The 13,850-nt window shown below is 38.4% G+C and overlaps 1 protein-coding gene and 1 long non-coding RNA gene across 9 annotated transcripts in view; one reads left to right on the top strand and one right to left on the bottom strand.

Annotated features, from left to right (window-relative positions):
* Nucleotides 1-13,850, bottom strand: part of ATRNL1 (attractin like 1) — a 770,027-nt gene that overhangs the window by 716,049 nt on the left and 40,128 nt on the right. For all 8 annotated transcript variants that reach the window (XR_014826351.1, XR_014826350.1, XR_014826353.1 and 5 more), the window contains one exon: nucleotides 13,075-13,283. Coding sequence is in view for 2 of the 8 variants with exons in the window: in XM_021074415.2 (XP_020930074.2) it covers nucleotides 13,075-13,283 (209 nt within the window). In the remaining 6 variants the exon portion in view is untranslated. The remainder of the gene's footprint in view (nucleotides 1-13,074; nucleotides 13,284-13,850) is intronic.
* Nucleotides 1-13,850, top strand: part of LOC146397080 (uncharacterized) — a 412,496-nt gene that overhangs the window by 374,826 nt on the left and 23,820 nt on the right. The window lies entirely within an intron of this gene.

Raw genomic sequence — 13,850 nt, 5'->3', positions numbered from 1 at the left:
GCCGGATCGTTAACCCACTGAGCAAGGGCAGGGACCGAACCCACAACCTCATGGTTCCTAGTCAGATTCGTTAACCACTGCGCCACGACAGGAACTCCCTAGCAGTAAAATTTTTATCTCCCCCAACAAGAAAGCAGATGAGTTGTTCCTTTTATTAATTAGCATTTTTAAAACATGCTTTAAGGAGTTCCTGTCGTGGGTCAGTGGTTAACAAATCCGACTAGGAACCATGAGGTTGCAGGTTCAATCCCTGGCCTTGCTCAGTAGGTTGAGGATCTGGCGTTGCCATTAGCAGTGGAGTAGGTTGCAGACGCAGCTCGGATCTGGTGTTGCTGTGGCTCTGGCGTAGGCTGGCGGCTACAGCTCCGATTCGACCCCTAGCCTGGGAACCTCCATATGCCCCGAGAGCAGCCCAAGAAATGGCAAAGAGACAAAAAAAATAAAAATAAAATAAAAAAATAAAACATGCTTTAATTTCTCAAAAAAAAAAAAAAAGAATTAGTCTGAATGTATTTTCTTTATATCATTCAAAGCAGGAAAAAAACTAAAAAGTAATCCAGTCAAGGGATTTTCAATGGAAAAAAAAAAATCTTGCTCCAGAGTTTTGGACCTCTTTTTGATGCTTTTAGCTCATACCTTTAATTCATATTTAATCTATGCCACTATGAAAAAAATATCTTATTAGTAGGGTGGTACATACTTAAAGGGCAAATTTTATTTATTTTATTTCGCAGTTCTCAATTGAAAATATTAAATACTGCTAACCTTGAACCACATCAAACACAATTTGTTAAGCTGTATTTCTATAAATAACTCTATACTTTGGAACTTTAGGTATTTTAAATAAGTCTAATAACAATAAAAATAGATACTTTCTAAAAGTATGTCTAGCATAGTGTATCAGTTAGATTTCTTTGGTTGTAAGCCACAGAAACTACTTTTGGCTAGCTTAAAGAAAAATGAGAATTTGTTGAAAAGATATGGAGAAATTCAGAGAATTTTTAAAAGAGGCTGGCTGGAAAATCGAGCTTAAAATAGACAAGTATCTGGATTTATCATCCCATCAAGATTACTCTCAATGGCAAAATGGATGCAACTATAAATTCTCTTACTATAAAGTAAGAAAGAGAAAGACAAATACCATGTGATATCACTTATACGTGGAATCTAATGGCACAAATGAACTTATCTACAAAACAGAAACAGACTCACAGACAGAGAACAGACTTGTGGTTGCCAAGGGAAGGAGGGGAGGGAATGGAATGGACTGGGAGTCTGGGGTTAGCAGACACAAAACTATCACATTTAGAATGGTTAAGCAATGAGGTCCTAGTGTATAGCACTAGGAACTATAGCCAACCTCTTGGGGTAGAACATGATGGAAAATAGGATGAGAAAAACAATATATACATATATCTATATATGACTGGGTCATTATGCTGTACAGCAGAAATTGACACAACACTGTAAGTCAACTATACTCTAATAAAAATAATTTAAAAAAAAAAAAAAAAAAAAGACTACTCTCAGTGAAGTGCCTGTCATGGCTCAGCAGGTTGAGAACCCAACATAATGTCCGTAAGGATGTGGGTTCAATCCCTGTCCTCACTCAGTGGGTTAAGGATCTGGCATAGCTGAAAGCTGCAGCATAGATCACAGATGCAGCTTGGATCTGGTGTTGCTATAGCTGTGGTGCAGGCCTGCAGCTGCAGCTCCAATTCAACTCCTAGCCTGGGAACTTCTATATGCTGCAGATGCAGCCATAAAAGGAAAAAAAGGCGGGGGGGGGGGGCCTAATCTCAATGAGTGAAAGGCAATTTCCCAAAAAGAAATTGGATTGCTACTAGGAAAGGAAAAATATGCTGAGAAGGAAGATTTTAAGACAGGTACATATAACTTACTGTAATCACTGCAGAAATAGTATTATGATTTAATATGTATACTGAGTCTGAAGTTCTCCACAATAAAAGGCAAAGCAAGACAGCATCATCGCAAGATCCTTACCTTCCAACATAAGAAAATTTCGCTTTTGTTTCAGCATCCCAAGTATTCAAAACATTTTCTAGGCCCATAAAGCCAATCTCCAAAGGAGAGGATCAATTTTAGTGTATTTTAAATGTCCACAGCTGTTCTGACAATATTTTAATTTTATAGAACAATGAATTGTGTGAGTGGTAATCACTCTACTGAATCTATTCCAGGAACACTTGGTTCTCTCAGTTTAGGTCAATGATGCTACTGCAGAATGGAAAGGAACTGCCCTCCTATTAGCAAAGACCAGTGCTTTCTAATTAGTAGTTTTGAGTTGTGAAAGGCTTTAAAGAGAGCTTTAGTTCTGATTATTTGAAAATGACAAACACTGAGTTAGCAAGGACTGAGGGCAGGATTTGTTTACACTACTTGTATAAATTAGAGGCAACAAAATAAGTAGTTGTAAATATTTCAACGTTAGGTAAGCTTCTATGAGGAAGGAACCTACGCCTATCACAGAATATTCTGTGAATTCTGCTGTACTTCACAGCTCAGCCCTTTGCTCTCTTTTCTCAGTACAGTCCCTTCCCTCGTGATCGCCTCTGATCTCACGGCTTTAGGTATCATCAACTATTTCCAATTTGGTATCTTTAAGCCAATCAGCCCCAAACAGTACAGACCTCTCTCCTCTAAATTCCAACTGCCGTTTTGATATCACCTCGTAGATGTCTAAAAGACATCTTAAACTTAACATACCAAATTCAAAGGGATCTTTGTTTTAAAAATCTTCCTCATATCAACTGATGACAACTCTGTCTTACTCTAAGGTCAAAAAACTCCTGAAGTTCTCTCTGACTCTTTTCTTTCTCCCATCCCCCAAGGCATCAACAAATCCTACTGATTCTGCTTTAAAACTACATTCAATATTAAGCAATTCCTACCCCCTTTGCAGCCTGCCCACATTACTATCATCTTTCATCTATGTTACAATTACAGGAGTTCCCAGCAGAAACTGGAGTGGCTCAGCAGAAACAAATCTGACTACCATCCATGACAACACAGGTTTGATCCCTGGCCTTGCTCAGTGAGTGAAGGATCCAGCGTTGCTGTGAGCTATGGTGCAAGCTGAAGACATGGCGTGGATCCCTCGTTGCTGTGGCTGTGGCATAGGCCCAATGGCTACACCTCCAATTTGACCCCTAGCCTGGGAACCTCCATACGCCGTGGGTGCAGCCCAAAAAAGACAAAGTAATAAAAATAAATTATAATTATAATACCTGCCCCTTAACTGGTACTCTGCTTCCACAGTCGATTCTCAATATAGAAGTCAACAAGAATCTTTTACAACTAAGTCAGATTATATCAATCTTCTGCTCAAAATTCTACAGTGTCTCCCCATTTCACTTAGGGTAAAAGTCAAAATCTTTTCAATGGCCTGCAATGCTAAGGCTTAGCTGATCTAGCTCCTTTCTCACACCTCCATCACTCCAGCAACCCTTTACCTCCATATCCCAATCACCTTCCTTGCTCTGTTAGTTCTCCAAGCTCCTATCTGATAATCTTCCCCACAGTAATTCAATTCCAAACACAGAGCCTTGTGCTGGTCCACACACACTCGTGAGGCCACGTTCTTGCCTCAGCGCCTTTGCAATGATGGCTCCCTCTACCTAGGATGTTCTTCTCCTAAATATCTATATAGCTAACTCCCTCATTTGCTTCAAGTCTTTGCTCAAATGCCACCTTTTCAAGAAGGCCTAACCTGCCATTTTATCTTAAACTGTAATTCCTACCCCTAGATCTATCCAGCCCTCTTTCTTGGCACTGTTTTTCCATTGCACTTAATCCCTTTCTAAATTATGGTATTAATAATAACATATGTTACATTGCCTCTCTATGGTCAGACTCGCTTAGCTCGAATATAAGATCCACAAGGACCTTTGCCTTCCTTCTTCCACAATGTACCCGAAGGACCTAGAATAGGACCAGCACATAGAAGAAGCTCAAACACATGTGTTATATAAAATGGACAAAAATGAATGAATTGGTAAATTAAGCTTGTTATACATACATCTTCAATGCTATTTTTATTTTTAAGTGGTCAACTGTTTAAGTAGCTTAGGAATAAAAATTTATTTTCTTGCCTCATGCTCAAAGTTGGATCTGCTGTTTTTGCTGGGTTGGGGAGAATGAACAAAAAGAGAAGAATATAATCTAGTACGTTACTTGTCACTTGTCCCTCCACAGAGTTAAATAGAGAGATCATGCTCATCATTATTAAACTGCCAAGGAAAATGTAGGCACCCTGCGAATTTCTTCAAAGCAACCTATAGTCTCGCGTGGACTTATATACACTATCCTAAAGTAACTATGTTCTATGACTCACCCAGTAAAAAAAATTTAGGATAAAATATTGATGGATTTGAGCTAAAAGAATTTATATTTTTCTAAAATGAACAAAATTATCGAGTTTTTACAACTTGAATAATACCAGAGTTTGTGTGCACTCTGGCAGACAACACTGCCACCCAATGGCAAATGCTGAAATTTAAAAAGAAAGGACTGAAACAGACACAGGACCAAGGATTCAAGAACTAGATACTCGAGTTCAAATGCAACCCTCAATATGGAAAATTACGTTTTATAGATCAAGTAAATTACATAATTTGTTGGAGTACTCGTCTTCTAAAACATCTACACCTGAACAGCCACATTTCACTGTACTGCCAAACTAATACATTTCTCATTCCTTCAATCAACAAAGAAAAAGAAAAAAAATTGCAGTTTCTGTCATGGCTCAGCAATAATGAACCTGACCCGTATCCATGAGGATGTGAATTCAATCCCTGGCCTTGCCCAGTGGGTTAAGGATCCAGCATTGGCGTGAGCTATGGTATAGGTCACAGACACATCTCAGATCCCATGTTGCTATGGCTGTGGTGTAGGTAAGCAGCTGCAGCTCCAATTCAACCCCTAGGCCTGGGAACTTGCATATGCAGCAGGTGCAGCCAAAAAAAGCAAAAAAGAAAAAGAAGAGGAGAAAGAAAAGATTAAAAAAAAAAAAAACTGAGTGCCTACTACATGATAGGCACTATACAAGATGCTGGGAATACAAAGCTGATCAAAACATAACCATTCTTAACTTCATGGAGTTTATATTCCAGTAGGAAAGATAATCAAAGAGTCACAAGAACATAAATGTGATAAATGCTAAAAGCTAAAAAGGTAAGGTCCTATGAAAGCATATAAGAGGGGGATCTGACCTGGTCTTTGAATTTTAGTGGGATTAGGGTGTTGTAGGAGGAAGTGAAAGAATAAAAAAGACCTTGAAATATTAAGGAACAAACAACATGCAAGGAAATGAAATAAATTCAAAAAAAGTGTAACTTTAAATAAAGAATCAGAGACACTCTTTGAAAAACTATTGGGAGTTCCCATTGTAGCAAAGCAGAAATGAATCCAACTAGTATCTGTGAGGATGTGGGTTTAATACCTGGCCTCGCTCAGTTGCTGTGAGCTGCAGTGTAGGCCATAGATTCAGCTCAGATCCTGCATTGCTGTGGCTGTGGTGTAGGCCTGCATCTGTAGCTTTGATTCAACCCCGAGCCTGGGAACTTCCATATGCCACAGGTGTGGTCCTAAAAAGCAAAACCAAACCAAACAAAAACCTATCGAATTACCAGATTTCTACATTCAGATATTACATTTTAATCCATAATTTAAAGACTGAAACAACCTACTCCAATCCTTACATAAGAACGGTGTCTGATGGAGTTCCCGTCGTGGCGCAGTAGAAACGAATCCGACTAGGTACCATGAGGTTGCAGGTTCGATCCCTGGCCTTGCTCAGTGGGTTGAGGATCCAGCGTTGCCGTGAGCTGTGGTGTAGGTCACAGACAAGACTTGGATCTTCTGGCATTGCTGTGGCTGCAGCGTAGGCCAGCTGCTATAGCTCCAATTGGACTCCTAGCCTGCGAACCTCCATATGCCACAGGTGCAACCCTAAAAAGACAAAAGGCCAAAAAAAAAAAGAACTGGATAGTCATAAAGAGTATCCTGAGAACATTTAAAACGAGTGAATAATAGGATTGAGCAGGCCGTTCTGGAATAGGAAGGGACCGACGACAATTTTTAAATGGTTAACTAGTGGTCTTATACATAAAAAGCGGTACAACCTGTTTTTCATTTTTATAGAATACAGGGGAAAACATTTTGTTATAATAGATTAAGAGAAAAATGTACTCCGAAGCCTGCTGATTTATCTTTTTAACCTGTCTACTCCCACCATCTATTCCACATTGCAAAGTTTTTCTCAGTAGGCATGAGAGAACTACTCAGCCCATTCCTTGTCAATTAAGGTAACCATCAACATTTTAAAATATCTTACTTGGGTTTTTTAATTCATTTAGAAGATTCCAATCATTTGAAGTCCCTTCCTAATTTGGAAATATCTTTTGAGGGGCTGCACCCAAGGCATATGGAAGTTCCCAGGCTAGGGGTCCAATCGGAGCTGTAGCTGCCACCCTAAGCCACAGCCACAGCAATGCCAGATCTGAGCCTTGTCTGTAACCTACACCACAGCTCATGGCAACTCAGGATACCCACCCACTGAGTGAGGCCAGGGATCGAACCCACATTCTCAAGGATACTAGTGAGATTCATTTCCACTGCCCCACAACAGGAACTCCTGGGAAAATCTTTTACTGTATGATTTTTGTTCAGCAGTGGGATCCCTTCCTACTACACAGTTCAGAAAAAAACTCCCTATTTATTTCCCAAGGCAGCCAAAGTACTACAGATAAGAAGAGCTAGGTGTAGCCAAGAAGATGCACTAAGCAGCCTTGAATCTTCACAAGTGATACAATGATGTGGGGAGAATCTAAAATTCTTTCTACCCAAGCCTGTAGCATACAGTACCCACAGTAAGGACGCCAGCAGTGGTGTCCCCGCATCCAACAGCAGTGAGAGGAATACCCGAATCAAACTTTCCCATGGCTGCACCTTTGCTATGAACCAACTGACCCCTTCCAACCAAGCTTTTTCCAAGCTTCTCATCGCCTTTGTGAGCTGCCCAATATCCTTTTATAGTAGAGTACAGGTTAAGAGAACTAAAAATAAGTTGCTTAAAAAAACTAAAAGTGAATTCCTCTCCCTCAAAACATTCTAGAGGCAAATGGGCAAGTGCTACTGGTTACCACAGTTACTGCCATTTACCAGCCACTGGAAAAGATCTCAACAATTTAAAATTCCCACACACACTTCCACTCTCATCCTACTGACCTAAAATTAGAATAATAACCATACTAGACCCAAGGAAAGCTGAGAAACGTGCCATGCAGCTGAAGATCATGTGCTGAGCTAAAAACTAAGTGAATTCTAGTACTAAAAAGAAGGGAAGAATGAATGCTGGGAGACAGCAGTCCTTGACATACTTTCCAGTAACTACCTCTACAGCTCAGGTAAGCCAGAACTGCTCCTTTTGCTTACAATCAAAGACTTCCAGAGATTCTTATTTTTTTAAGTAATGTAAGAGGGAGACCTGGAGCCATTCTGATTAGGGAATTGACTAGAGGGAGGGAGGCCCACACCATATCTGAGATTCTGCTTTGAAAATTAATGTTCCACTGTATTTTTCACATGTGACTAAAAATCTAATTTCTTATATTTTAATTTTGATGCCTTTAAAAAAAATTCCCGGAGTTCCCGTCATGGCTCAGTGGAAATGAATCCAACTAGGAACCATGAGATTGCGGGTTCGATCCCTGGCCTCGCTTAGTGGGTTAAGGATCCGGCACTGCCGTAAGCTGTGGTGTAGGTTGCAAACACAGCTCGGATTTGGCCGTGGCGTAGGCTGGCAGCTACAGCTGCAATTAGATCCCTAACCTGGGAACCTCCATATGCCGCAAGTGCAGCCCTAAAAACCGGAAAAAAAAAAAAAAAAAAAAAGGTTCCCCATCTATCCCAAAGTTTGGAAACCATCTCAAAAAAAAAAAAAAAATGCTTTTTTGGAGTTCCCGTCTTGGCTCAGCAGTTAACGAATCTGACTAGTATCCAGAAGAACACAGGTTCGATCCTTGGCCTCGCTCAGCGGGTTAAAGATCCAGCGTTGCTGTGAGCTGTGGTGTAGGTGGAAGATGGGGCTCAGATCGGGCGTTGCTGTGGCTGTGGCGTAGGCCAGCAGCTGTAGCTCCAATTAGACCCCTAGCCTGGGAACCTCCATATGCCCTGGGTGCAGCCCCAGAAAGAAAACATATAAATATATATGTATATACGTGTATATTTATTTATTATATATATATATGCTTTTCAAAGTTGCCTTTTTCCTTCCTGTGACTTATTAAGACTTAAACAAATTCTTTAAGTGAAAGATGTCACAGAGGCAGATGAATCCACACAGGCCTCTATCCTTTAGGTAATCTATTTAATATCTTTGACAACTATATGATATAACAAAATTAAACATTATACAATAAACTTGTGTGTTTTTCAAAATGCTACCCTAGCATTTTCTATATTCTTTACTACAACTTTTGATCTCTATAAGTGCTTTCCACAGAAAAAGGGAGACAGTCGACTTTGACGGTGTCATCTATTCTTAAAATATACTCCCATGCAATTTGGAAAAATTCCTCAAACAGTAATAAGATGAAAGCAGATGGTTAAGGAAGAAAGACTTAGCTAAGAAAGCTAAAGGAGAAAAAAGTGATAGCTGAGCAGAAGTCTTAAGAGATGCTACAAAAAAAAAATACTAAATTTGGAAAACAAGGAGATGTTTGCACTAGAGAAATGTGAGGAAAGGGATCCAACACTAAACCAAAAGCTAGGCTTTTCCTTTGTGTTCTCTTGATAAAATCTCCATTTCCAGAGTACCCGTTGTGGCTCAGCAATAATGAACCCGACTAGTATCCATGAGGATGCAGGTTCGATCCCCGGCCTCACTCAGTGAGTTAAGGATCCTGCGTGGCTGTGGCCGTGGTGTAGGCCAGCAGCTGCACTCCAATTCGAGTCCTTGCCTGGGAACTTCCATATGCCGTGGGTACAGCCCTAAAAAAACCTCAGTTTGTAAAAGGAACACTTACTTTCTTTTTATATACTAGCATAGTACCAAACAGAGGAAGCAAAGTTAACCGACATAAATGGATAAAATACAATGAAGGTAGCAACAATCTGTTATTCTTAACAGGAAAAAAAACTCGGTTCCAAATAACACATTACAAAAACTGCCAGACCTTGAACCTCATAAAGATTGCCTCCTCATCTCCCATCTTCAAAGAGCTCTAGTTCTTTGACCATTTATTTCCCAGATGCCCTAGAAACAAATCTCTTTCCATTTCCCCTCAATGATACTTCCCATTCTCCATATGGAAAATAAAAACATCAGTGGTATGGTCACAATCCCCTATACTTTAAGCTATACATTCTTAAATATAGAATCAGGGATCAGGTTTGAGGCATCTGTCTTGAAAGAAGCACAGTATCTCCCTAACACCATACACAAAAATAAACTCCAAATGGATTAAAGACCTAGATATAAGACCAGACACTATCAAACTCTTAAGAGGAAAACATACGCCAAACACTCTCTGACATAAACGACAGCAACATCTTCTCAGATCCACCTCTTAGAGTTTTGACAATAAAAACAAAAATAAACAAATGGGATTTAATTAAACTTAAAAGTTTCTGCACAGCAAAGGAAACCCTAAACAACATGAAAAGACAACCCACAGAATGGGAGAAAATCTTTGCAAATGAATCGACTAACAAGGGATTAATCTCCAAAATTTATAAACACCTTCTGCAGCTCCATACCAAAAAAACAAACAACCTAAACAAAAAATGAGCAGAAGGTCTAAACAGACAATTCTCCAAAGATGACATACGGATGGCCAAAAAACACATGAAAAGATGTTCAACATCACTCATTATTAGAGAAATGAAAATCAAAACCACTCTGAAGTACTACCTTACACCAGCCAGAAGGGCCATCATCAAAAAGTCTACAAACAAGAAGTGCTGGAGAGGGTGTGGAGAAAAAGGAACCCTATTACACTGTTGGTGGGATTGCAAATTGGTGCAACCACTGTGGAAAACAGTATGGAGAGTCCTCAGAAAACTAAAACTAGAACTACCATTTGATCCAGCAATCCCACTCCTGGGCATCTAGCCAGAGAAAACTATGACTCGCAAAGACACATGTACTCCGATGTTCATTGCAGCACTATATACAGTAGCCAAGACACGGAAACAACCTAAATGTCCATCGACAGAGGAGTGGATCAAGAAGATGTGGTACATATACACAATGGAATATTACTCAGCCATTAAAAAGAACAAAATACCGGCATTGTTAGCAACATGGATGGACCTAGAAATGATCATGCTAAGTGAAGTCAGCCATTCAATGAGACACCAACATCCAATGCTTTCACTGACATGTGGAATCGGAAAAAAGGACAGACTGAACTTCTTTGCAGAACAGATGCTGACTCACAGATACCGAAAAACTTATGGCCTCCTGAGGAGACAGTTTGGGGGGTCGGGGGATGTGCTTGGGCTGTGGGATGGAAATCCTGTGAAATCAGATTGTTACGATCATTATACAACTACAGATATGATAAATTCATTTGAGTAATAAAAGAAAAAGAAAAAAGAAAAAAAAGATGGGGAAATCAGTGCAAAGCAAAAAAAAAAAAAAAAAAAAAAAAAGAGCACAATATCTACTTCACCAAACACACCCACAAAACATGAATTATTTAGTTACTAATAATGGTATAAAAAATGTCTGATTTCTATGTTATAATTTATAAATCACTTTCACATTATTCTTATTTTTTAAGAATCTATGTGTATATGTATGTATGTGTTAATACACATACATGAAAACTATTCATATTACTCATTCTGCTTTAAAAGTAAACATATCCAGTATTTGCCTCCCTATTTTCATTTGCTTATAGACATCGAAGAGTCAGGAATTTTTATGATTTCAGGCACTGCTGACAAGAACAATAAAATGTGAAATGCCAATAAACAAGAGCCAGAAAAAAAAAAAAACATATTTTCAACCAGACCTATATTACAAAATCCCCAGAAAAACAGCATTGCAAGGGGGGAGTAATAAAAGGAAGTAAAAAATTTTTAAAAAGGACGGAGATGTTCACAGAGAATATTATACAAATGTACTCATCTTTTGATTTCAAGACTGTTGAAATGAGGTGGCGACTAACAGCAGATGAGGACCACTTTGAAAATGTGACCGTGCACTTAAGCTATAATTCTATTCCTCACGCCTTAACTTAAATAGATTCTGTTTCATTTTTTTCGTTTTTCGGCCACACTCACAGCATATGGCAGTTCCCAGGCCAGAGATCAAATCCGAGCCACATCTGCGACCAACAACACAGCTGCAGCCAACAACACAGCTGCAGCGACACCAGATTCTTAACCCGCTGTGCCCGGCCAGGGATCAAACCAGCAACGCCACGGAGACAAGCCAGATCATTAACCTACTGAATCATAGATGGAACTCCCTTAAATGTATTCTTGATTTACCATTCTCTCCATTGAAAAAGATATTATTTTAATTTCAAGACTGAAATGGAAAAAAATATCTCAAGGCACTTTTTAAAAGAAAGGTCACAAATGAGTAAAATAGGCACTGAACAAAATACATGCCCCTACAATTAAAAACATGGAGAAATTTTATCTGTCATAATCATAACAGGAAATCAACTCAGTGCAAGAAGAAATCACTGGTATTTTCTATGGTCTGAGTAACTAGTTTTTTAATGAAAGAACATAAGTTTAAGGTGAGCAAAATTTATAGAAAGCCTAAAATAATTCCTTAAATAAGTAATCAGTACACTAAGTAATATTTTTTTAATTCATCTCAAGAATGCTAAATATGAGGAGCAAAACATTCTCTTTGGTCTTATTTTTTTTTTTTTTTTTTGGTCTTTTGTCTTTTGTTGTTGTTGTTGTTGTTGTTATTGTTGCTATTTCTTGGGCCGCTCCCGCGGCATATGGAGGTTCCCAGGCTAGGGGTCGAATCGGAGCTGTAGTCACCGGCTGTGTGTAGTCACCGGCCTACGCCAGAGCCACAGCAACAAGGGATCCGAGCCGCGTCTGCAACCTACACCACAGCTCACGGCAACGCCGGATCGTTAACCCACTGAGCAAGGGCAGGGACCGAACCCGCAACCTCATGGTTCCTAGTCGGATTCGTTAACCACTGCGCCACGACGGGAACTCCTCTCTTTGGTCTTTACTTAGATCTGACAGAACTATTACTACTACTGTTCCACTGTATTATAATAATATGTAATCATGTAACTTTGGATTATGTCTTTCTTGAGTCAAAGTTGCCCCTATCAACAGGATTAATATGGTGTAAGTTCTCAATACATAAATAAAATTAGCACAAAGCAAGCTCTGGGTAGGTAATTATATACATACTTTGGACCTCTCTCTTCATTTAATTAAACAATGACAAAACTTACAATTTTATACTCAAATACTTAAGTTAGCTAAAACTCTTCAATGTAGTCTAAAGTTAATGTTTAATGATAGATATTTATAAAAATTTTTAGAAATTCCTTCCCAGGAATTTTTGCATTAAGCAGCTTAAAAACTTCCTAGTATTTTTTAATATAGTGTATGTTCTTTCAAAACTTGCCACAAGAGGTCAGTCTTTCCCAAGAACTAAGTTTAATATAGTCCTGCAGTCATTTCCAAGATACGCATCTATTTTTGCACTATATTATTTACGTCACCTATTATAGATTAAATTTGAATGTACCATGTGTTAATTTCATCAAGGCACCAAATCGTTGGGAATTCCACAAAAAACGAAAGAAGATCATAATGATCACATAACCTACAATTTAAAGAGTTTCAGATAAAACTTCACTGGATTTTCAAAATAACATGAAGACAAAATCTTTACTAATTTTATTTGTGAAGACACAAACTATCAAGAAGTTGATTGTTACTAAACATTCTAAAAATGAGACAAATACATGAGATTTGGGTATGCAAACAAATGAGTGGAGAATTTATATTGGTCTATTAGACCTAAGAATCAATATTTGAAAAGCCACTTACCTTGCCAACTATCATTGCAGACACACAACTTTTCTCCTGTTAGGTCACAGTAACCATGATCTGGACTGCCACAATTGGCTTTACAGTACGGAATATCACAAGCTTCACCTTTCCAGTATTTATCACATTCACAATATACTTGACTTGGAACAGAGATGCTAGTTGTACACTTCCCATGACCAGAGCAATTGTTAGGGCAAGAATTGATTCTGTAAAATATAATTCATATATACTCAAATTTAAGACAATTGAAAAAAGAATTCTGATTATTTTGGAAACCTTATAAATGTTTTATCTGTCTATGTGCTTTAATGCAAGTTCACAATATGACTGCAATTCTTACTCCGTACCTTTTTACTCCTAATGGATTCAGCTATACACATATGCAATTAGCCTCAGCTCATTCAATGAGTTTACTGTGCTACCAAGATAAACTTCCAAGGACTACACACTCAACATCTGCAGGATCTATGCAGTTCTGAGAACAATGTTTTGTAAAGACTTAAGCACCCAAATGCTTTGAATATATATTTTCAGGAAAAAAAAAAGTTCAAGAATACCTGAAACAATATGAGAAGCCAAGATTTAAACTGATTATATATATAATACTTAAATAGCACGCTATCACCTACACATTGTAAGTGAAAAGATATTTATCAAGTTTTGTTTTAAGGCCCTCTGATTATATTCTACTATATATTTATTTTCCCTTGTATACATGCTTGAGATGAATAAATCCTATAACAAACTGCTGATTCTAGGATATTTAAGATATT

This window comes from Sus scrofa, chromosome 14 (assembly GCF_054392235.1).
Source record: "Sus scrofa isolate SSC_HxYL_T2T_F1_AM1 chromosome 14, Sscrofa_HxYL_maternal_Yorkshire_Landrace_v2.0, whole genome shotgun sequence".
Taxonomy (NCBI): domain Eukaryota; kingdom Metazoa; phylum Chordata; class Mammalia; order Artiodactyla; family Suidae; genus Sus; species Sus scrofa.
This window is presented reverse-complemented; position numbering and strand designations above follow the sequence as displayed.